General features: G+C 32.3%; 2 protein-coding genes and 1 long non-coding RNA gene across 7 annotated transcripts in view; 1 reads left to right on the top strand and 2 right to left on the bottom strand.

Moving 5' to 3' along the window:
• Positions 1 to 4,796, bottom strand: part of LOC143047250 (testis-expressed protein 11-like) — a 58,001-nt gene extending 53,205 nt beyond the window's left edge. The window contains exon 1 of the mRNA XM_076220265.1: positions 4,609 to 4,796. Within this exon, the coding sequence (XP_076076380.1) occupies positions 4,609 to 4,654 (46 nt within the window). The 5' untranslated portion in view covers positions 4,655 to 4,796. The remainder of the gene's footprint in view (positions 1 to 4,608) is intronic.
• On the bottom strand, positions 1,763 to 3,699 carry LOC143047249 (uncharacterized). Of its 3 annotated transcripts, none has more exons than XR_012969465.1 (3): positions 3,549 to 3,699; positions 2,734 to 2,801; positions 1,763 to 1,972 (listed from the first exon to the last, which is right to left on the bottom strand). It is a non-coding gene; the product is annotated as an uncharacterized LOC143047249 (long non-coding RNA). The 3 variants fall into 3 exon arrangements; XR_012969467.1 differs by having other exon boundaries at positions 3,350 to 3,642; XR_012969466.1 differs by having other exon boundaries at positions 3,319 to 3,641.
• An 87-nt stretch (positions 4,797 to 4,883) lies between the features above and the next one.
• Positions 4,884 to 25,157, top strand: LOC143047248 (uncharacterized). 3 transcript variants are annotated; one of them, XR_012969464.1, is made up of 10 exons: positions 4,884 to 5,006; positions 7,686 to 7,757; positions 8,345 to 8,465; positions 10,224 to 10,349; positions 11,419 to 11,646; positions 17,366 to 17,462; positions 19,030 to 19,163; positions 20,632 to 20,803; positions 22,014 to 22,053; positions 24,923 to 24,954. XR_012969464.1 is itself a non-coding variant. In XM_076220263.1 (10 exons), the coding sequence occupies exons 2-10, from the start codon at positions 7,714 to 7,716 to the stop codon at positions 25,041 to 25,043; spliced, it is 993 nt and encodes a 330-aa protein (XP_076076378.1). In that variant the 5' UTR covers positions 4,884 to 5,006; positions 7,686 to 7,713; the 3' UTR covers positions 25,044 to 25,157. The 3 variants fall into 3 exon arrangements, 2 of the variants coding, with proteins under 2 accessions (XP_076076378.1, XP_076076379.1); XM_076220263.1 differs by having other exon boundaries at positions 20,632 to 20,713; positions 24,923 to 25,157; XM_076220264.1 differs by having other exon boundaries at positions 20,632 to 20,713; positions 22,014 to 22,063; positions 24,923 to 25,024.
• The last annotated feature ends 351 nt before the right edge of the window (positions 25,158 to 25,508 follow it).

Here is a 25,508-nt window from a genome sequence, read left to right as displayed (position 1 = left end):
GGTTCTCTAGATATGGAGCGGACACGAAAGTGTTACGGACGGACAGACGGACGGACAGACGGACGGACGGACGGACAGACTGATCACTATAGGGCGACCTACCGTCGGCGGGGCCCTAATTAATTCATACAGTAATAATGTCCCAATTAAAAGAAAATTTGAAATTTGGAAAGAGGAGGAAAATCCAGAAAAATTTATATCACCATTAGGAAAAATGTATCAACAAACAGAAGACATGAGAGATACAGAATTGGTTGATATAAACAAGATAAAACCACAGTATGAATACCAAGGTCTGGTATCAGTCATTAGAGCCCCTGACTACTGGCGTAGCATAGGCAGCTCAAAATCAAGAACAACAGCCCAAATAGAGGAAGGGAAACAAATTATCTCTGAACAACTCAAATCTCAAACACCAAACACAGCAGTTGCTTTTACAGATGGGTCATGTTTCGGAAATCCAGGCCCCTGCGGTGCAGGAGCTATAATTTACATCAATAATCAAAAAGAAAAATTAAAAAGACCTGTCTCTAACAAAGGATCAACCTTGCTAGCTGAACTTATAGCAATAAAAATTGTACTGGATTACATAGAATCTTTTTCAAAACATCAAATTGATACTTTAACTTTATTTTCGGACAGTCAGACTGCATTAGGTATCTTAACTCTTAAAATTGGAAAAGTGGCAGCTATCATCAAACCATTAACGAAATCAAAGGGAAAATAAAAAATTTAAATGAACATGGAATTTCAATAAACTTAAACTGGACACCAGGACATGCCAACATAAAAGGAAATGATGAGGCAGACTCCCTGGAAAAAGAAGCTGCTAAAGAAGCAGAATCACTAGCAGTTGATGACATAGTGTTTACAAAACAAGATGTAAAAAAAGCAGCTAGAAATTCTGTTACAAAAAAATGGCAATGCAGATGGGAAAACAGTAATGCTGGACATCATTATTTCAGATTTCATCCTGAAGTTAAAAATAAAGTAAAAAAAGACTTCCCGTCAAAAAAAATGTACAACATAATCAACAGTTTACGAACAGGTTATTCTAAATTAAATGCATACCAATTTATAATAAAACAGCACAACTCCGAAACCTGTGATCACTGCAAACAAAAAGGAAATGTACAACACTACCTTTTTGAATGTGACCTGTATTCAGATGCCAGAGACAAATTATTTCATCAAATATACTTCATAACAGGACAAATTCCAACAGATTTAGACAATTTATTAACAATCAATTTGCCAAATGCAGAAAATATCAATCAACTAACTATTAGCGTAGTACATAGAGGAAACAAACCGTTTTAGTGGATAATTTAATTTAATACAAATTTCTTTTAATTTTAATATTTTTTAATTTTTCATGCCATTCCGATAACCTAATTAACCATTTTTTTTCACTTGATACATTTGGGTACAGATGCGTATTTGTTTTTCCATAGGCCGTAATGGTAACGTTTTCTTCTGTTGCTCAGTCCATATCGTTAACTTGGATATGTGTGATGGCTCGTTTCGAAGCTGAGACATTTTGACATATGTGGTTAAATTTTCGGAGTACGAAGTGAGATTACTTTTTCCGTAAATTAGCAAACCCCGAGTATCCTTTTGTGATGCGGCTCCTCATGGTAAATAATCCCATTTTTAACACAAAAAGTTCTTTGAAAATTTAATACTTTGAACACATTTAATAGCTCCATAGATTTTACACATTTATTCTGTGTTCCCCTACTTTCTAAATTAACTCAAATGGTTAAGCTCAGTCACTTGTTTATCATAGAAAAGTGTCAAATATCACTACACAGAGAATTTTTGTTTACACGTGACTTTTGAGTTCCTCATTTCAAGGCGCATTAGGGATCTTGTCCCATATTGAAATCCATACTTCTGATTTTTCCAAATATTTTTATGTGATCTTCATCGGTATAACATTCTGAATAAATCTGTGTATTTTTGTCCATTTCTGAAAAAAAATAAAGTTGTTTTAGCACTATAAGGCAATGACACTTTCGTCGCTATATTCATTTATTTTGAATACAATGAGTATGTATAAGTAATTTCTTCCAGAATACCTTCACTAGTCAAAACAAGGACAAAACTTCTGATTATAACCTCTTATTACAATACACAGACCCTGTTAAAGCATTCTACAAAATTTTCTTGTGCCTTAAAGTGCATTTTGACAGAGAAATTATGCAAAAATGAAGGTTGTATAAAAAAAACAACACCAAAATAATTATTCTTACTAGTGGAAATCTGGTATTTAATACTGTTAAAACCACTCTAAACTACTTGGAAATCATCCATATCATATAATTAGAGTACAATATAGTGCAAATTTTCAAAACTTGTCCTTTCACATAATTCTATTTGAGAAAAAAATGTTTTTTACATCTATTTCAGTGAAAACCTTTTATCAGTGAGAAATCCACAAGAGGTCTTAACGGAAACATTGTGACATAACATGTATAATGGCGTCATTAAATAACGACAGATCAAAGTAGTGCTAAATATAGTTTGCAGTGTTACATGAGAAACAGTTGCCGCAAGATTTAACTCGAAATATTGAGTCGTAACGATCTGTAACTAAGCCTTTTCATTTAATACCAAGACCATAGCAACAGTTTTCATATTAGCATATTTTTAACATACCGACTGTAATTTCAATTGCATAAATATCATAAAAAACAATTTAGAGCTTGCCTAATAAAACAAAATGCTTACCAGTTATTCAGGACTTTTTAAAACCTCTAGTTTGCCATCTCAGGTTGAAAATAATGATACGTCTGGAACTGAAATAAGACAAAAAAAATACTAAGGCTTTGTTATCATTTGATTTAAATACATAAGTATTATTGAGAGAGAAAAATCTTATTCTTGAAAGTTTAATCACAAAGAAAGACAAATGCTTCTCCCTTGTGGCTTAGCCACCTTCATTTAAACCTTTTGTATTAGAAGCAATGGGTAGTAGCTAACTAGCTTAATAATTGAATAGGTGCAGAAATATTGTTTTCAAAAAAGTTTGACCCTCCCCCTTTTTCAGTGCTGAGAAATGACAATATCTTTTGTTTTGCTCATGTGCATTAAAAATAATAATTCATGATTTTCTTAAAGCATGTAAATGTTTTTTCTGTTTTTTATGCATATGATATCTACTGACCAGGGGTCAAATCATTGGTTAAAAGCACATGCGATGATGTATCTCACTTTACTCGTATGAAGTGTGTTATATCCCTTGATTATCAGGTATTCCTGTAGACCAGAGTGATAATTACATAACAAAGACTATATTGTGTCATGTTTACTTACAATTTAATAATATTTAAAAGTTATTTCTTGCCTTTTCAATGTAGCAAACAAATTCCTTTCGGATCTCTCGGAAGTAAACAAAGTTATGATTGTGCCTAAAAAAAGTGTTCAGCCCCGTGCCAGTAATGTATTTTAAAAGCGAAAATTTCCTTGAGTTTTTGCTGATCTTTATCAATAATATTTATCTTAAACCATTTATGATAACTAGGTATAAATAAAAAAATACTAACCATCATTTTCGGTGGTGTACAGGTGAAATCATCCATAAATCAGTCCGACAACTTCTGGAATTGAGCTTCTAAATTGGGTACAGATGTGCATTAGTTTTTCCATAGGCCGTAATGGTAACGTTTTCTTCTGTTGCTCAGTATATATCGTTAACTTGGATATGTGTGATGGCTCGTTTCGAAGCTGAGACATTTTGACATATGTGGTTAAATTTTCGGGGTACGAAGTGAGATTACTTTTTCCGTAAATTAGCAAACCCCGAGTATCCTTTTGTGATGCGGCTCCTCATGGTAAATAATCCCCTTTTTAACACAAAATGTTCTTTGAAAATTTAATACTTTGAACACATTTAATAGCTCCATAGATTTTACACATTTATTCTGTGTTCCCCTACTTTCTAAATTAACTCAAATGGTTAAGCTCAGTCACTTGTTTATCATAGAAAAGTGTCAAATATCACTACACAGAGAATTTTTGTTTACACGTGACTTTTGAGTTCCTCATTTCAAGGCGCATTAGGGATCTTGTCCCATTTATATAATTCTACAATATTTTTAAAGCGCAACCTACAATATCTAAGTACAAAGGAGAAACTACATTAGTGATAATAATTTTACAAGAGAGGATAATTCACAAGAGAGATTACTCTGTCATCAAGACAAAGATTGAAGATTGAAGGTATATATGAGCAAATACATTGCTTGGCAAATCATCATCACTGGTCATATTTTAGGTTTCGCATACCTGTCATTTATTGAATTTACTGTTTCGTTGTATTGTCAGTATGCTGTCAGAAGTCCTGGAGCGAAAGCACAGGCCGAACCCTCTCTACCAGTAACGTAAACCGCTGAGCTAGCAGGGTATAATGTCAGGAGACAGATTATGAATGAAAAATACGTTTACACACGAAAACCCATTTACGTTGCAGTATTACTATTTTATTTATTGCAGTATTACTATTTTAATTATTTGTATTAGAGTTTACTGTTTACAATAAGCTTGCACAATAAACCTATTTGAGTGAAATTTTGAAAACACATACATTGTATCTTGTCTTTTTACCTTGAATCTGAGCTAATAAACTGTGAACATTCACTGCCTGTGTCATTATTTACAAAAGATCTCGATACGCACAGTTAATGAATATTTTACATATTGTACTTGTGATGTGTATAGTGCTTAATTTGTGAATTTAAACGTGTGTGTGTTGTGTTTGAGACTTGTACAGTACTTTGATGCAGAGGATGAATGAATTTCCCGCCAAATGTCATTTCGTCCAGGTCCTATAAGTGTTTTTTTGATGCAGAGTGACAGACTTATTCCAAACATTACAATGTCAATGACTACGAATGGCAGCTTCTTGCAGCAGCAGCAACAAAACTTTAAAAACTTACTGTCACTTTACATCTTGCCTTACAAATAACACCATCAAATTACCGTCACCCAAGGGAAAACATATTGTAATTGTTTAATGCATTATTTAATTTTAAGGTTTTACAAAAAGTCAAAGGACTTGTAAACAGGTTCTTTTCCAGATTTTTACATCTTGCCTGTTACAGAGAACACCATTAAATTATCGTTACCCAAGTCTGAGATTGAAGAAGAATCACTCAAAAAAGTGCTGAATGATAAGAATTGGTTCAATAATTTAAAATTATCTAAAATATATATTAACAATTTGGTGTCACGATATCCCAGGCCAGTAGCATGTGTTCAAATCCCAGCAAGGGAAGAACAAAAATTTTGTGAAAGCAAATTTACAGATCTAACATTGTTGGGTTGATGTTTAGACGAGTTGTATATGTGCACAGCCATGTATCACCATCACTGCTGGTGATCCGATGGATAAATCTGTTGTAGAGTTGTCACTGGCTCAGACGTACTAACAATATAATATTCAATGCATATTTTGGTCCTTCAGTGATAATTTCTAGGATAGATGTACATGATGTATTGGTTAAAGCTGCGTTGATTAATCGATAAGGCTAAAATTCATTAACAAAATATGTATCTAGAGACGAATGATAGCTAATGGATACTTTTCTTCAATTTGCGTAATTTTAAATGTTCTATTTACAAATGTATATCTGACATGCTGACCATACTCTGGGAACAGTATATCTAACAGGAAATGAATTTGATGCGCTTTTCAGTATAAAATTGATAAAATCTCGGACTCTACAAGACTTCCCAAGATTTTTGGATTTTGATAGCGTCTGACTGAAATATTATAGGAACTGCTCAATAAATAAACTACATAACTCTGATCGAAAATAGATACAAGTTTTATCATTTATTTATTTTGTCATAAAAAATTACCAAAATAAGTTTGATATATTTGATGTGAAGTGCTGTTTAATAGTTTCAGAATTTGTAAAACATCGCGACAATGGCCGCCATTTTTTTATTACCTGGTTTTGCATTGTTCACAATTCTGTGATCAAATGCTTGCGATTTTAACAAATTTGAATTGGCGGAATACAAGTTTGATGCACTTGCATCACAATAAAACTAGTTTGAGTTACATAAAATTGATAATATTAGAAATTATAAGGATAACAGCGAATCCGTTTTAAACACATGTTCGTTTCCGTATCGTATCTGTATTAACTTTGGCCCTGACGATAAAATCGACTTCAGTCAGGTAGTGTCAAGTCCCTTCAATATATATGTTCCTGCCATACTATACTTTTCCCAACTATCAAGAACTTGAACAATATCCCTAATGCGCCTTGAAATGAGGAACTCAAAAGTCACGTTTAAACAAAAAATCTCTGTGTAGTGATATTTGACACTTTTCTATGATAAACAAGTTACTGAGCTCAACCATTTGTGTTAATTTAGAAAGTAGGGGAACACAGAATAAATTTGTACATTTGTAAAAACTATGGCGCTATTAAATGTGTTCAAAGTATTAAATTTTTCAAAGAACTTATTGTGTTGAAAATGGGAATTTTACTACGAGGAGCCGCATCACAAAAGGATACTCAGGGTTTACTAATTAACCGAAAAAGTAATCTGACTTTGTACCCAGAAATTTAACCACATATGTGAAAATTTCTCAGCTTCAACTGGCCCTCGGAGCAAAAGTTTGTTACACTATCAAGAACAGATAACACTAGGATATGTTTTTGAACTGGACTTTTTGAAAGAAAATGTAGTTTATATATATAAATGTCTTCACTGCATTCATAAGTATTCTTTAGTTTTGTTCAAGACCTATTCATGTAGACACAATGTTTAAGTCAAAAGAGTTTTTGTGAAGCTCATGGCTGTTCCCTATTTTAATAACAGAATGTGGTCCTTCCTTCAAAAGTCTTTGAAACAACCCATCCATACCACTTTTTCTCCAGAAAATAAGAATATTTCATAACTTTAAAATATTTTTTCACACAAAGACATTTGTTCCTACAACTTCTAAAAGTCTACATGTAGGAACTATTCCTGTTAATTAAGTGAACAAATGTTATATACATGTATCTAATACTGACTATAATATGAATCTACATAATCATGATAATGTTATATTGTCTTCAAATTTTATTTTGTTTTAAGAGATATTGAAAAATGAATTTTATTTTAAGAGATATTGAAAAATGAATTTTATTTTAAGAGATATTGAAAAATGAATTTTATTTTAAGAGATATTGAAAAAGGAATTTTATTTTAAGAGATATTGAAAAAGGAATTTAAGTCAATCAATGATAGTCAGGATAGTTCTTAAAATACAAGGAGGCAAAAGATACAAACTGGATAATCAAACTCATACATATATACAAAACTGTCAATGCCATAGCAAAAAACAAACAAACAACTGAGAAGTGAACCACAACATAGAAAACTTGAGACTGAGCAACACCAACCCTATAACATGAATTAATATCTGGGTTGATCCCAGGTGTTACTGTCATGACTGCCGACAAAAAATAAATTTTAAAGGAACATATTTTGTTAAGAAATATACCTACCACATGTACCACAAAAGTATCATTATTTTGTTAAAATTAATCACAGCACTTTTACAGTAATTGATTTTTTCACTGATCAGTTTAAATTTGAATTACGTTTATATGTACAATGTATAAATTAAGACCAGTTGAAACTGGCCCAGTACATGTTTTACATCACTATTTTTTCAGGTTGTAAGCTACATGACCGCATTACATAATGCCCTTTCCTGACAACTTTCATTCACAGAAAACATTTAACAGGTACATGTAATTGAAGCATCAATGTAATTAACAAAAGTTAACATAACAAGTGGCATAATACTGGATGATGAAACTACTTTAATATTGTGTATAAAGATATCAAAGAAGATGGTGTGATCTTCACCAAAAATTTGGCTTTCTTTAAAAAAAAAAATTTGTTTTTTCTTTTACTGCATGAACTATTTCGTAAAGATTTTAAATTGACTAAAAAATAATCTTTAGGCAGCAAAAAAAAATATTTCTAGAAAATATGTGGTTTTGAAAAAAAGAAATGTGAAAAAAATGTGACTGCATTCTCTAACATCATGCAAATAAACCAGTTCTGCTGTTTGAGAAGCTCATGCTCATAACATATCAACATATATTTGTATAGGGCAAGTTAAAAATATCATAATTAAATTGATATGTATTCATACTTTATATCTCAGTTTCAAGCATATTTTTTTTTAATGATATAATCAGTTGCACATAATAATGTATAAATTACAAATTAAATATTTACACAGTCTTCTGATAAGACAAGGAGTATAATTATATAAGCTATTTAGTAGGCACATTCTAGTTCTCATCAGGTCTTTTTGTTTCAGTTCAGAACAAGTTGTACCATACACTGCGTTAGAAGGAATGATGAAGGCAGATTTACCTAATGAAAAGGGTGCTGCAGAACACTCGCATGACAAGAATTCAATGGAATGTAGTGATGTAAAGGTATTAAATGGCAGAACATAAATTAGATTTGTCATTTTATTTTTTATGCAGTTGTTTTAGCATAATATGTTAAGTGTACTGCTCCTATTTCAGTTTCAACATATATTTTTTTATTGAATTGCAGACATTATATAATAAGGCAAATATAGTAGCTATATGTTTTTTTACCTGCCAGATCATACTCGACTTTCATGTGGAGCTATTTTGGCTATGAGGTTAACAACACATTTATTCCTGACTTTCTTGTGAAGCTATTTTGGCTAAGAGGTTAACAACACATTTATTCCTGACTTTCTTGTGGAACTATTTTGGCTAAGAGGTTAACAACACATTTATTCCTGACTTTCTTGTGGAGCTATTTTGGCCATGAGGTTAACAACACATTTATTCCTGACTTTCTTGTGGAGCTATTTTGGCTATGAGGTTAACAACACATTTATTCCTGACTTTCTTGTGGAGCTATTTTGGCTAAGAGGTTAACAACACATTTATTCCTGACTTTCTTGTGGAGCTATTTTGGCTAAGAGGTTAACAACACATTTATTCCTGACTTTCTTGTGGAACTATTTTGGCTAAGAGGTTAACAACACATTTATTCCTGACTTTCTTGTGGAGCTATTTTGGCTAAGAGGTTAACAACACATTTATTCCTGACTTTCTTGTGGAGCTATTTTGGCTAAGAGGTTAACAACACATTTATTCCTGACTTTCTTGTGGAGCTGTTTTGGCCATGAGGTTAACAACACATTTATTCCTGACTTTCTTGTGGAACTATTTTGGCTAAGAGGTTAACAACACATTTATTCCTGACTTTCTTGTGGAGCTATTTTGGCTATGAGGTTAACAACACATTTATTCCTGACTTTCTTGTGGAGCTGTTTTGGCTATGAGGTTAACAACACATTTATTCCTGACTTTCTTGTGGAGCTGTTTTGGCCATGAGGTTAACAACACATTTATTCCTGACTTTCTTGTGGAGCTATTTTGGCTATGAGGTTAACAACACATTTATTCCTGACTTTCTTGTGGAGCTATTTTGGCCATGAGGTTAACAACACATTTTTTCCTGACTTTCTTGTGGAGCTATTTTGGCTATGAGGTTAACAACACATTTATTCCTGACTTTCTTGTGGAGCTATTTTGGCTAAGAGGTTAACAACACATTTATTCCTGACTTTCTTGTGGAGCTGTTTTGGCCATGAGGTTAACAACACATTTATTCCTGACTTTCTTGTGGAACTATTTTGGCTAAGAGGTTAACAACACATTTATTCCTGACTTTCTTTTGGAGCTATTTTGGCTAAGAGGTTAACAACACATTTATTCCTGACTTTCTTGTGGAGCTATTTTGGCTAAGAGGTTAACAACACATTTATTCCAACAGGAAGTCACAATTAGGCAGAAAACACAAATGTGCTGATTTAATTTAGATAAATGTATATATTTTTCAGAGTATAGTGATGTATTTGTAAACATAATGAGATTTGTTATGATTATACTACATTTTTGTACTTTGTGGTATTTTACTTTTAGGGACAAAAATATTGACCATATCATACCTTCTCTTTGCTCTATGTACAATTTTCAATTTTCCTAATTCTTAATTAAAAATATACTACTATGCATATTTCTTAAAGTAACATATACAGATAAAATTACATAGACTATATATTAGGTAGATTTGACTACGAAAAGTGGAACTTTACATGAAATGTATAAATGGATATAACATCTTTAAAATTTCTGGTTTGCTTTCAGATAGAGGTAAGCAGTAAACACCAACCAACTTATAACTCATGTGATTTAATTGAAGATGATAAGGATGTTTTACAGCTTGAAACAGAGACTCAACAAGATGTGTCTGATAGTTTACATCCAAAAGAGGTACTATGGGAAATAATTGAATAAGGGAGATAATTAATGTATATTTTATTTTATTTTGGACACCAATGTTTCAAAATGAGATCAAACTTCATGTACCAGAGAAACAATTTAAAACTCATAATTTTAAGAGAAACTAAAAAAAAGGGGGGAAAAAAACTATAAAACGAAGAAGTCTATAAAGACTGATCAACACGAACAGTTTTGTACAGTGTGAATGTCTATAAAAGGAAGTTAGAATTTCAACAAAGATTGTGACGTTATACTTACACCATGTACATAGTTAAAATGAAATGCTAATAAACTTGTGACGTTTGATGTTGGTTGACATCATAGGTGCAAATTATATAAAATGTCAAATGTCAATATTAAAGCACCTTTAAAGATGCTTACCTTAAGAGTTATAATGATTATCAGATCTTTACGAAAGTGTAATCATTGACACTTAAGTTACATCTTATACCCTGTAATTTTATGTATCTTTTTTGTAAGTAAATGCTATAAAGGTTATACACATAGTAGTTTAGTGCTAATGAGATTCCTTGCCAGACAAAATTATTGAAAAAAACGATAACTTGTCTCATCTTATTCACTTTTTCTACTATACTTCTTTAATATGTTCGAAATTACTTTGAAAAATGTTGTACTTTAAAATCAAAGCATAATAGGGACTGGATACTACAATAGAACCACTAATAAGAGTTTATGTACCTTCACATTTTCAAATCATAATTCTGCACATTGTTTTAAATTATCAAGTCTCCACCTAAAATTCAGCCTTGTGTGGATTAAACTTCACTTCTAGTATTTAATAAGAAGATGTGGAAAGACAATGAGATGGGCTCTCAGCATAATTCCAATTAATTGTCCAAACAGAGAAGTCCAGGTGTCAACATTTCTAAACCACTGTCAACATTGGAATCAAACGGAAAAAGTATAACAAAAATACTGAAGGTTAATTCAAAAAGGAGATATCTATAAAAACTGACCAAATCAAACTTTATCAACAAACAAAAGAAGTGCTATGTGAACTGTGACATTGTCATGAATTTTAATTTTCTATTTTTTTCAGTATTCTTCAAACATGGACCAAGACAAAAACAACAATGTATGTTCTGATGACTTTAGTTTAGATCTTGATGGGGATTCTAATCAACATGATCCAAAACAGCACCAATACCCAAGTGGGTCAGGGACACAGCCATGGTGTCCAACATTCTCTGTACCATTAGATACTGGAGATACAGATATGGGATATTCTAGTCATAGTGCATGCAGTAGCTGTCAACAGGGCTCACAGGTTATATCTAATACTGTTCATTCATTATTATACCAGAAGTTCTGTTAATAGTTTGAATATGTTCGTTATGAAATAGAATTTCCTTCATAATTTTAGTTAGAAGTAGAAGAAATATTCTGTAACATTATTTCCTCAGGAACAAATACTACCACTGGAACAAAGATTACTGTATTTGTTCCTAACAGAATAAAGATAACAGAAAATTTGTTCCAATAGGAACAGATATAGTGGTATTGTTTTATAACACAGTTTTCAGTGGAACGAACTACTGTAAGGTGAAAAAAATATACATTTATATACTTAGCGAGTTGTTATTTTTTCACTACTTTTTGGAAAGTTTGCTATAGCTTGCTATAGCAATAAACTTTCTTAAGGCATCGGCCTAACCGGAAAAGAGACAGCCTAACTTACTTTAGGAAGTGTGTCCTACTTCTAGATAATGTAGTACTGGTGTTTGAAAACTAATAATAGAAAGATGCTTTTGGAAATTTTGAGCTCTTCTATTTTAATAGCATACAGCTTGAATAAAAAATGCACTGAATTTTCATCGATAAATCAAATAATTCAACTTCATTTGAAAGACGAACAAAAACTACTTCGCGGATCTGCGCTACGCGGAAAGTAAAATCAATACACACACGAGACAGCAGTTTCTACGTTATGATTTTATCGGTATTCTTCAGACATGCGTCAGATCCATATATGTGTGCCTCCAAACGGGAGTACTACAATCCCGGTTTCAAAGGTTTCCTACCTTCCTCCGGTTGAAGAGAAAATTAATAGCGTGTTTAAAATATTTCATGAATGAACATTTTTCGTCGCTTTATACTACGATTTTTACAAATTTCTATTCAATATGTAAAAGCCCGAGAGTATCGGAAGTATCATGGTATCTCATCTGATCTCGGCCCACAACAAACTCGGACTATTATAAACTCTGCCTTTTACATATTCGGCATAAGAAATCGGACTATAACAAAAATCGTAATTATACTAATTGCTATTAAGACTCCTAAACAAAGTTTTTGCTCATTTCTTATTATTTTTCTCCTTGGGGTCTATTTAGTTGTATTTTGAGGGGCCAACAGAAGGGAGGAATTTACTAAAGAACCCTAAGGGATTTTTTTTTTTAATTTTCAATAACAATAATAAATTATAAACTTGAAGAAAACAGTAAGTGACAGACACACATGGTTTTCAGTAATGATCACAGGACCATAAAACAAATCAAATTAATTAAATTTAGGTTGAGTCTATGGTGTCACCCCACCTAACCCCTCATGTTTGAATACTTAAAAACAGTCAGATCCCCACTCCTAAACATTATATGTTCTTTATATGTTACAATAAAACAAATCAGATGAAATAAAAGGCGAGTCCCCTGGGGTCACTCTCACCCCCTGGTTTTTTGAGAACTTATTAACAGTTGAGACTTCAACCAATATACCATATATATTATTGTATGGGACAATGAAATAAATCAAATGAAATATAGAGGAACTCCAGAGGGGTCAGTCACCCCACCCATAAACCATATGTATTTTTGTATGTGGCAACAAAACAAATCAAATGAAATAAAGTGGGTGTCCCTTTGGGTCAGCCCCAACCCCTCATGTCTGGGAACTTAGAAACTGTCTAGATCCCCACCCCTAAACCATAAATATTTTTGTATAGGGCAACAAAACAAATTCAATGAAATAAAGTGGGAGTCCCTTTGGGTCAGCCCCAACCCCTCATGTCTGAGAACTTGTAAACGGTCGAGATCCCCACCCCTAAACCATATATATTTTTGTATAGGGCAACAAAACAAATCAAATGAAATAAAGTGGGTGTCCCTTTGGGTCAGCCCCACCCCCTCATGTCTGAGAACTTGTAAACGGTCGAGATCCCCACTCCTAAACCATATATATTTTTGTATAGGGCAACAAAACAAATTCAATGAAATAAAGTGGGAGTCCCTTTGGGTCAGCCCCACCCCCTCATGTCTGAGAACTTGTAAACGGTTGAGATCCCCACCCCTAAACCATATATATTTTTGTATAGGGCAACAAAACAAATCAAATGAAATAAAGTAGGAGTCCCTTTGGGTCAGCCCCACCCCCTCATGTCTGAGAACTTGTAAATGGTCGAGATCCCCACCCCTAAACCATATCTATTTTTGTATAGGGCAACAAAACAAATTCAATGAAATAAAGTGGGAGTCCCTTTGGGTCAGCCCCACCCCCTGTTGTTTGACAACTTGGAAATGGTCAAGATCCCCTCCCCTTAACCATATATATTCTTGTACTGGACAATAAAACAAATCAAATTCAAAAGAAGGCGAGTCCCTAGGGGTCACTCCCATCCCCTTGTTGTTTGAGAACTTGTAAACGGCTGAGATCCACACCCACAAACCATATATATTTTTGTATGAGAAAATAAAATAAATCAAAATGAAATATAGAAGAAGTCCACAGGGGTGACCCAACCAACTTTTTTTGGAAAACTTATACGGTCGAGATGATCACCCCTAAACCATATATTATATTCTATTTTATGGGGCAACAAAACAAAACCAATGAAATATAGTGGGAGTACCTCTGAGTCATCCCCAACCCCTCATGTTTGAGAACTTGTAAACGGTTGAGATCCCCAACCCTTAATCATAAATATTCTTGTATTGGTCAATTAAACGAATAAAGTGAAATATAATTAAGTCCCTCTGTGTAACCCCACCCCATCCTGTTTTGAGAACTTGTAAACAGTCAAGATCCACCCCCTTTTCGAAAACTTGAAAACTGTTGAAATCCCCACACTGAAACAACATATATTCTTGTACGGAATAATAAAACAAATCAGATGAAATAAAAGGCTAGTCCCCTAGGGCCACTCTTACCCTACCTCCTGCCTGTTTGAGAACTTGTAAACTGTCTAGATCCCCACCCCCAAATCATGAATATCACTTTACTAGACCGGACCAATTTGTATTGGATTTTGCTTAATGTCAGGCGACCCGTGGGAATGACTAATTTTGAGAGCTTTGTTTGGGAGACTTCGTAGCAGCATCCTGTTACAATTATTTCTTGATAAAGTTTTTTCTTTTTTAAGTAGGAAAAAAAGGTAACCATGCAATCTACACACTATCTATTTGAAATATTACAATCTACAGTTGCAAACTTTCCACAGGTGCTATCCAGCACTTTGATTAAATTTATTATTGCATTAAACTATTTTAAAGTGCTCCCTTCAATCACTATTATTGATTTGTACATACCATTCTCGATGGGGATATTTTTGCATATTTTCAATGATTGTAAAACTAGGCTAATATGGTCATAGAATAGACCCTTACCTAAAAGTAAAACATAAATGCTACTGAAAATCAAAATATGAACTAATTTATTATAACAGACTGCTTACAGGATAAATTATTGAACAGAAGTCTCACAGCTTGGAACTATAGTTATATAATTCAGTATGTAACTGAGGTTGAAAAGATAAGTGTGCACTCAGTCTTGACCTTAAAAAATTGTAACAGTAAACAGTGTCATAAAGATGTATATATAAAAAAAAACAGCTTAAAAATCATTCTGAGGAAAGTGAGAAAAAAATATTTTCAATTCATGGTCATACAAAATCAAATCACTAGAGAAAACAAATGTTACTATCATACTTGAACTGTAAAAACTATACTGGTGTACTTGTTGACTTTGAACTAGTAAGTAGTTTTCAAATGTTGGTTCTGAAAGATATTTGTTGATAATCCTCAGAAAGATTTTAATAGTTATTTCTGAAATATAGGTTGTATGGAAATGTCATTATTTAATATTTATTTTACGATTGTTTATTGAAAATAAAATGGGATCTGGTATGATTGCTATTATATGAGACAAATATCCACTGGAGTAAAAAATGAAGTTGTAGTAAGCAATTATAGCCCATTGTTTTACCTTCAACAATGAGAAAAAAGCCAGAAATTGTGTGAGGGAAATTTTTTTTCTCATGTCAGATTTCAGAAATTAAAAGAAAAAAGGGTCAATTTGCAACAGCAAAGTGTATTGCACAAAAGCAAAAAAAAAAATGAATATAAATTGAAATCATATAAACCAATTCTCAGTTCTTTGACAACAGTTTTTCTGTGTCAGAAAGTCGAACCTATTATGTGTTAAATATATGATCACAATCCAAATTCAGACCTGTATCAAGTGCTTATATTGTGTCCATTTTCGCCCCAACTGTTCAGGGTTGACCCTCTGCGGTTGTATCCAGCTGTGCTGAGCAAAGCAATTTATTTGGTACATAAGCTTTATACAATATTGACTTATAGATACATTTTCATGAGAATTGTACTTGTCCTGCACTTTTTAGCTCACCTGACCTGAAAGGTCAAGTGAGCTTTTCTCATCACTTGGCTTCCGTCGTCCGGCGTCCTGGTTCCGTCGTCCGTCGTCCGTAAACTTTTACAAAAATCTTCTCCTCTGAAACTACTGGGCCAAATTTAACCAAACTTGGCCACAATCATCCTTGGGGTATCTAGTTTAAAAAGTGTGTCCGATGACCTGGCCATCCAATCAAGATGGCCGCCATGGCTAAAAATAGAACACAGGGGTAAAATGTATATTTTGGCTTATATCTTTGAAACCAAAGCATTTAGAGCAAATCTGACATGGGGGTAAAATTGTTGATCAGGTCAAGATCTATCTGCCCTGAAATTTTCAGACGAATCGGACAACCTGTTGTTGGGTTTCTGCCCCTGAATTTGTTATTTTAAGGAAATTTTGCAGTTTTTGGTTATTATCTTGAATACTATTATAAATAAAGATAAACTGTAAACAGCAATAATGTTCAGCAAAGTAAGACCTACAAATAAGTCAACATGACCAAAATTGTCAGTCAACCCCTTTAGGAGTTATTGCCCTTTATAGTCAATTTTTAACAACTTTTCGTCATTTTTTGTAACTTGTACAAAAATCTTCTTCTCTGAAACTACTGGGCCAAATTTAACCAAACTTGGCCACAATTATCATTGTGGTATATAGTTTAAAAAATAGGTCCGATGACCCCGCCTACCAAACAAAATTGCAGACATGGCTAAAATTAGAACATAGTGGTGAAATGCAGTTTTTGCTTTATATCTTTGAAACTAAGATATTTAGGGCAAATCTTTCAAGATTTAAATGCCCATCAGAATAAGATCTTTCTCCTCTCAAAATATCAGATGAATCTGACAACCAGTTGTTGGGTTGCTGCCCTAAAAGTGGTAATTTTAAGGAAATTTTGCAGTTTTTGGTTATTATCTTGAATACTATTATACATAGAGATAAACTGTAAACAGCAATAATGTTCAGCAAAGTAAGATCTACAAATAAGTCAACATGATCAAAATTATTAGAGGACCCCTTAAGGAGTTATTGCCCTTTATAGTCAATATTGAACAACTTTTCGTCATTTTTGTAACTTGTACAAAAATCTTCTTTTCTATAACTATGGGGCAAATTTAACCAAACTTGGCCACAATCATTACTAATGTATCAATTTAAAAAAATGTCTAATGACCCCGCCTACCACCAAAGATGGCCGACATCAGTAAATACAGTAACAGGTGAGCGACACAGGCTCTTGAGAGCCTCTAGTTTGTAAAACATGCTTATCTTGAGTATTTATGTATTTCTAATAATATAGATATACATGTACATGTATATGAAAAATTTATGTTGACTGAGATATATTTTCTTTAAAGACAGACAGTGGACAGAATATAAATTTCACAGATGTTGAGTATGCTGAAGACTGTTTTGATGGGGATGATGAAATGGAAGATTTACTGTTTCATTTTGGTAATTTTATTTCTGACTTTGTAAAAGATATGCAAAAGATACCAAAGGGACATTCAAACTTAATAGTTGAACACAAAATGACAATACCAGGGCAAAGAAAAGGAAAATGATCAAAAGATAAACAACAGTACACAATACACAACATAAATTTTTTATCAAAAACTGAGCAACAAGAACCTTACCATAAACCGAGTTGATCTCAGGTGCTCCAGGAGGGGAAACAGATCCTGCTCCACATGCTCATATCTTAACAATTTCCATAAAATACTGATAAAAGGTTGATACCTAGAGGCTTATCTGTTTAGAATCAGAACTTTCACTTTGCTTCATTCTATTTGTTTGTTGTCCATGTAAGACTGAAGTCAATCCCATAAGAGGTGGTGTTCAGTGACTTTCTATCATCCCATCAAGTCTTTGTCTTCAAAATTTTGGTATTTTTTACTATAGAACAAAAATTATCTGTAAAATGCAAAATATTTTCAATTTTTTTTAATTATTTAATTTCCTGACATGGTGACCATGGTAATCTTAACCGGATGGTAAACATTTCTCAACTGAGCAAGACAATATAGTTTTGTGGTTTTATTCATGTTTTATAATATAAATACTAGAATGATATAAAAAATAAGATGTATATTTGCCAATGAGACAACTCTCCGCAAGAGACAAAAAGACACAGAAATTAACACCGATAGGTGACTACAGCCTTCAACAATGAGCTAAACCCATACTGCATAGTTGGCTATAAAAGGCCTCGAAATCACAAATGTTAAATTTTCAAACGAGAAAAACTAAAGGCCTAATTAATGTACAAAAAGAATAAATGAAAACAAATATGTAACACAGCAGGATACATCAACCACTCAATTACAGGCTCCTGATGTCAGTTGATTACACAATAAATCAGCAAAATTTTCAACCAATTGTGTTAATAATCAAAATGCCATGTTTTCACTCAAAATGATTGGTTGATTAAAAAAAAGCATAAAAAGCTATCTAATCAAGACTTCACTTAGGATGTTTTCAGAACTTTCACCAGCAACAACAAAATCTGATTTTGATCAGATTAAAAGGCAAGCCTATTTTTACAATGTTCCCAACATTATTTACCATTAGAAAGATTATACCTTTTGACAGTAACTAAAGCCTAGCTCTTCTGTTATTACAGCTTATAATCTCCATACGGTCCAGTAGTGGGTGGGAAATTTTAATGAGATTTATATAAGCCAGATTAGTTAATGATAGCATTGCTTCGTTTAAGTTGGGATTTTTACAATGATTCATAAAAAAAAAATTGGAAAATACCAAGGGGAAAAAAAAGGAAAATACCAAGAGGAGTTGCGAAACTCATATTAAGGCAAAGAGATATTGACATATGGTCATGGCAATAAATATATGACATAAAAAAAGCAAAAAAGTGCATGAAACACTACATAAAAAAATCTGAGCAACACAAACTCTGTCAAGATCTAGGGAAGTAATGAGGAAAAGTGTAGTGTTATGTATAAACCTTATTGTATTGCTAGTTAAAAAACATAATGATTAATATATTGGCATTTTTTTTTAGATAGATTCTTTAGGAATAGATATGAGGAACTTTTAACTGAACAAGGGATGCATGTTAGACAAATCATTAAGAAAGCAGCCAAAAGCTATGATGATAAATGTTGTATAGCAGACACAGATCCCAGTTCTGTTGAGGTGATTATAAAAGAGAATATATATGGGATACCGTGGATTCATCATTATTTGTTGGATACTAATTGTCGTGGGTAAGGGTAACCCACCAGTTCAAATGTTCAACAAATTACTAACTTTCAATAGGCTTTGCATGCAAAGATTTGTCAAACCATGAATTCAAATATCCACAAAAATGAAAGTTTTCCTCAATCCACAAAAAATGATACCCACGAAAAATTAATGACTGCAGTTCATATATATGATTAGATATTCCACATATCTGGACATCAAATTAAAGTTCAGTGTTTAAGATAAACTTTTAATTGATGGATGGACATAGAAATAATTGACATAGTTCCTTTGATTTTTTTTAAATAAAGTTCAACAATTAGTTTCAAAATTCATTTGAAAAAAAAATGCATATTTTTAGAAATGAAGGTTTTAACTTTCACAATTTCTTATTGAAAAAATCAGTCATTGGCAAATAAAAAACAATCAAAAAATATCTTTCAGAACATAATCACTTTCACATGATTTATTTAGATCAAATACTTTGTAGACAAAAAAGGTATTTGTAGTCTTATTTTCTTGCTATGTTACAATATTACTGGTAATTTTTATTTTGCTGAAAATTATTGTACAAGTTCATTTAACAAATAATTTATACATATACATGAAATAAAGTATTCAAATTTGAGGGCCCTTCCAAAATAACCTACATAAGTTAAATTTGTAATAAAAATAGAAATATCTCACTAGTGCAATACCAGTAATCAACAATAAGGGATGTGAGGTGTGGGTAACTGATCAAAAATATATCTACTAATGAATACAAAGTACCTTAAAAGTACTCGCTGAACAGGTAATATTGATAGGACAGAATTCAAAATGTTGAATTAAAATTGTACATTTAGTTATCTCCCCTGGAAAAATCACAGAATTTGTTTAGAAATCAGCAATGGCTTTGACTTTTTTCCTTTATGTTTGCAAATCTAAAAAAGATATTATTCTGAATTAAAATAAACACAGAACATATCCAAGATGCGGCTACTATAAGTACTCAATTCTTAATTTAACATTGCAAAAAGTAGTTCCATACTGTACTCACTATCCAGTCAAGACTGAGGTTGTGAGTTCGAATCCAGCTTGTGTGGGTCAACTTGATTTCAACCTTAATTGACTAGAATTGTAAGTTTTTCTATTAAAGGTCAGTGGTTTTCTCCTGGCACTCCAGCTCCCTCCACCAATAGAAACTGGCCATCACGAAACAGCCCAAAATTGGTGCTTAAAAGTGGTGTTAAAACATCAATCAATATGTATGAAATTGTTGCCACTGAATGTTTAAAAAAGCAACAATCAATTGATAATTCAAATATATTCTGAATATGAATATCATGAATATTTCTAGTTAAATTAATCGTCTGAATAAGTAAAATTTATTTTGTTTATTAGTTTTGACAAAATATAGAGTGCCTGACTTTTCTTGTAGGTGACCGATAAAGCAACACAAACAGTTGTGGTGGAAAAATTTAGTCTACCACCAATCATTATTGAGGATTCCTCTTGTCAAGGTAATACATACACACATATATGCTATAACCAGTACAAGCAGAACTTTGGTATTTAGATATGCAAGGACTATCTATGCGCAAATAAACCAGGTAAATCAAACCACTTACTCTGCTAGAAGAATCTGTACCTTTTCACAATTAAGGTGAGGTTTATGTTTGCTTAGTATTTAGTTTTCTTTGTTAAGTTTTTTAGACTACTGTTTAAGTCTTTTCATGATTATACCCCTGCTTTAAAAAAAAGTGGGAATCAACTGTTTTATATCTGTCTGTCCCATGAATATTTTTGGTCATGTCAGAGTCGGCTATACCATGTGATGTGTTTTCAGATTCTTCACTCAACAACTTCCTGTTTACGCTTACATCATTTTACACATTACAAACAAGTTAAAAAAAAATCGTCACATTTTTCTCAGGAACTACATTACGAGGATTTCTGAAATTTGGTATCAGGTTTTTTATGAGTAACTTACATATTTTAATACTTTTAGAATTATCCAGTTGTGGCAGGGGTATCATCAGTTTAACTTGTTTTTTTATGCCCCACCTACGATAGTAGAGGGGCATTAGGTTTTCTGGTCTGTGCCTCCGTTCGTTCGTCCGTCCGGTTAAAAGTTTTTGGTCGAGGTAGTTTTTGATGAAGCTGAAGTCCAATCAACTTGAAACTTAATACACATGTTCCCCATGATATGATCTTTCTAATTTTAATGCCAAATTATAGTTTTGACCCCAATTTCATGGTCCACTGAACATAGAAAATGATAGTGCAAAGTTCGGGTTAAAGTTTTTGGTCAAGGTAGTTTTTGATGAAGTTAAAGTTACATCAACTTGAAACTTAGTACACATGTTCCCTATGATATGATCTTTCTAATTTTAATTCCAAATTAAAGTTTTGACCCCAATTTCACGGTCCACTGAACATAGAAAATGATAGTGGGAGTGGGGCATCCGTGTACTATGGACACATTCTTGTTTTCGTTTTTTTTTTTTTTTGCCATAGCATAGTAGTTTGTATTTGATTTATAAGTTTGAATATCTCTTTGGTATCTTCCAGCACTCTTTAAATATCTGTTTGCTATCTTGCATATCCAAATATCTTTAAAGAAATTTTCCATATATTTGGCTCCCATTTAATTCTATATAGTTGACAACTACACATAAATACACATATGGATTCCTGGCATCAGAAATAAGACACAATAGTACTAGAAAGAAAAGATGACAGGTCTCTAATTGCAGTAATCTCTGGTGTTTACTTAAATTAAAAATTGTTTTGTACAATAAAGTTGATTTTGTTTTTCAGCATTAGAAAGATTAGAAGACCATAACAAAATACCTACCAAGTAAGTTCAGGTGTGATAAATAACATATGTATTATTTTTTTTTTGGCATCCAACTTTTTATTTACACTTAGGGGTCATCCATAATTGTCAACCATTTTCCAAAGTGTACAAAACGTACACTTTTTCAGACCCCCCACCCTCCCTCAAAAAGTGTACATCAACCATTTTCAGATTTCAAGAGAGGAATCAATCATTCTTAATAAAAAGAAGATCCTGTTTATTATATTTTAGTTTAATATAGAAATTTGCTTTGAAAATAAACTAAAACATATCTGACTGTTTTATTTGATGACATCTATCTGTGATGCTTGTGTTTTGTTAGAATAAAGAGTTCAAAGATTAGTGTTTTCCCTATCACACAGGTCAGTGGGAACTCCAATGAAAAAGGGCACCTAGAGCATGCAAAAGATTAACAAAAGGGCACATAAACTATGCTAAGAATTAAAGAAAGGGAAATGCATAGTTATATTGCATTGGTAAAGTATGGACTGACAGCTGTTGATGGAATCAGAGCTCAAGACAGCAATCAATAAAAGTGTAATGTTTTAAAACATTTTAAGTTTTTAAATTTCCCGCCTGTATTTCTATTTAAAAGGTCCCTGCAAATATGCCATTCATGGCACTATTATAGTTTATGTATATATACTGTAACATGTACAGATATTGGATAATTTTTAAGGTTAAGGTTAAACTTCATATTGAGGTGCTCCTAATTAAAGGAGGCTTATACTAAGAAAAATAAGTTTACTTCCGGTTTACTGGTTTACTGTTTTGGAATACATTACAAGGAAATAAATCGAAGTACCAGTTTAAAATCTTTTGTCTTGTCAAAATCAAAACATTCAAAGAATTTAGTGTTTCCATCAGTTTTGTTTATTAAACAGAGTGAAACGATAACGATCTATAATAAAGCACGCGAAATTGACAATCGGGGGTACTAAGAAATGCTTGCAAACTTTTTGTTTAAATTGTTTTACAAGTTTACATTTTTGAAAGATTTAGTTTTCATATGTTTTGATCTTTTAATCGTTCAATCCGGATTGAGGAGAATTATGATATCGAAATAAATATCATCAAGTGAAAATAATAAAGAAGAAATAAGAAGAGAAACACACCCAAGCCAATCCTCGATTTTATACATCGACCTTCCCTACGGAAACGAAATAAATTCTGGAAATAAAAAAAAAAGCGTACGGTAAAAATGTTGATTTTTTAACCCCCTCCCCCCAAGTGTACGTTTTGTACACTTTGAAAAATGGTTGACAATTATGGATGACCCCTTAACCATGCATATCTTCATCTGTCTGTCATAATGCTAAGAACCAAAACTCACAGAGTTAGAATATGGACAGTGAGTCACTTACTGTATAGAGATTTCTTTTCCACATTTTAACTTGATACATATACAAACATGTATCTGTATGCAGATTATTCCTGAAATCATCATAATTAATCTTGCTTTTTTGTCCATTCTCAAAAAGTTGCAAAATAAATGCACACTTTAATTTCTGAATTTACAGTACAAAAACCTCTGTAAATAATAAGTGGGAAGTAAAATAGCATATATAACGAAATCCAAGGAAAATTCTCAATGGAAAGTCATTAAGCAAATGGCACAACTCAAACACATCAAACGAAAGGATAACAACTGTCATATTCCTGACTTGGTACAGGTATTTTCTTATGCAGAAAATGGTTGATTCAACCTGGATTTATAGCTAGCTAAACCCCTCACTTGTATGATAGTCAAATAAAAGAATAGTTTTATTTTAATAAATCTATTTTGACTTGTACATGAACAATTGACTAAAGTAACTTCTACCTACCATTATTATCATTTTTAGATGTACATGTACCACTTTGTGTATTTTATTACATGATTTCTTGAATAAATTGTCCTTATGATGCCTGTCTGGCAGGCGAAACATGAAGATATGATTTATTGAATTGCAGAATTGTCAATTTTAATCAACCTCAGAGCTCTATCGAAAGGATTCCCAAAGATATTAATTCACCATTTGGGTCAATATCCCAAATGTGCCTCAAAATGAGGAACAGGAACTCAAAAGTTGTGTTTAAACAAAAGGTCTCTGTGTAGTGATATTGGACATGTTTCTATTTTTATTTCCCATTTATGGGCATTATGTTTTCTGGTATGTGTGTCTGTTCATCCCGCTTCAGGTTAAAGTTTTTGGTCAAGGTAGTTTTTTAAGAAGTTGAAACTCAGTACACATGTTCCTTATGATATGATCTTTCTAATTTTAATGCCAAAATAGAGATTTTACCCCATTTTCACGGTCCACTGAACATAGAAAATGATAGTGCGGATTGGGCATTCCTGTACTTGGGACACATTCTTGTTTACAAATGACTGAGCTTAACCATTTGTAGTGATTAGTAAAGTAGAGGAAAATAGAATAAATGTGAAAAAAACTGTGGAGCTATTAAATGTGTTCAAAGTATTAAATTTTCAAAGAACTTGTTGTGTAAAAAAGGAATTTTATAACATGAGGAGCCGCATCACTCAAGTATGTTTGGGCTTGCAAATTTACGGAAAAAGTAATCTCACTTGGTACCCCGAAAACTTTGCCACATATGTGAAAATGTCACAGCTTCGAAACAAGCTATCATACATATCCAAGTTTACGATATATGGACTGAGCTACAAAAATGTTACCATTACCGTAAATGCAAAAACAATTAAAGATATTGACCCATTTGTAGTTTAATATCTTAGTATTGGTACTTATACTATTTTAGTATTTGTACTTACTCAGCTATTAATATTTGTACTTACTATATTAATATTTGTACTTACTATATTAGTATTTGTACTTACTATATTAGTATTTGTACTTTATATTTTTAGATCATTACCTTTGGACCAGCCAGGAACAGCATGTTTATCAAAAGACAAACAGTTTCTTAAAATACTGTCTCTTACATGTGCAGTGTCAAATCTGTTACATAGAAAAGAATATAAAACGTAGTGTTTTGTTTATATAAATGTACTGATTTAAAGGTTAAATATAAAACAGATGTGACTATACATGTACTAATGTAAATAAAACTGCAGTTATACATGCTGTGCATGCAATAAGAAACATTTGTTAATTTTATTTTTGCAATTTTTGTTTTTATTTAATTTAATTTTTTATTTTATAACATTTTACAAAAAAAAAGTATAGTCTAAAGCATTACAGATAAAATTTAATTACTAGCTGCACAGTAACACTCATTATTTTGCTTATGACAATATAAACATCAGGTGATACATGGCAAGGGAAGAGGGAGGGAAATAACAAGTTTATTATGGTATACTGTTGTCTGTCCCTCTACACTGTTCAATGACTATACAATGATGTGTTCAAGTATTGTAGGAAATATAAAAAAGCTTCCTTCTAATTTTGAAAAATTATCAGTTTGTTGTTCCAGAATTATGTGAACCATAAAGT

The sequence above is a fragment of the Mytilus galloprovincialis genome, chromosome 10 (genome assembly GCF_965363235.1).
Source record: "Mytilus galloprovincialis chromosome 10, xbMytGall1.hap1.1, whole genome shotgun sequence".
NCBI classification, from domain to species: Eukaryota; Metazoa; Mollusca; class Bivalvia; order Mytilida; family Mytilidae; genus Mytilus; species Mytilus galloprovincialis.
This window is presented reverse-complemented; position numbering and strand designations above follow the sequence as displayed.

What these genes read in the sequence shown, in the direction of transcription:
- LOC143047248 (XM_076220263.1), top strand. Translation starts at nt 7,714, where the DNA reads ATGCCCTTTCCTGACAACTTTCATTCACAGAAAACATTTAACAG. An exon ending in GCTGTCAACAGGGCTCACAG is followed by an intron (nt 11,647 to 17,365) that starts GTTATATCTAAT and finishes TTTTCTTTAAAG; the next exon opens with ACAGACAGTGGACAGAATAT. An exon ending in CAGATCCCAGTTCTGTTGAG is followed by an intron (nt 19,164 to 20,631) that starts GTGATTATAAAA and finishes CTTTTCTTGTAG; the next exon opens with GTGACCGATAAAGCAACACA.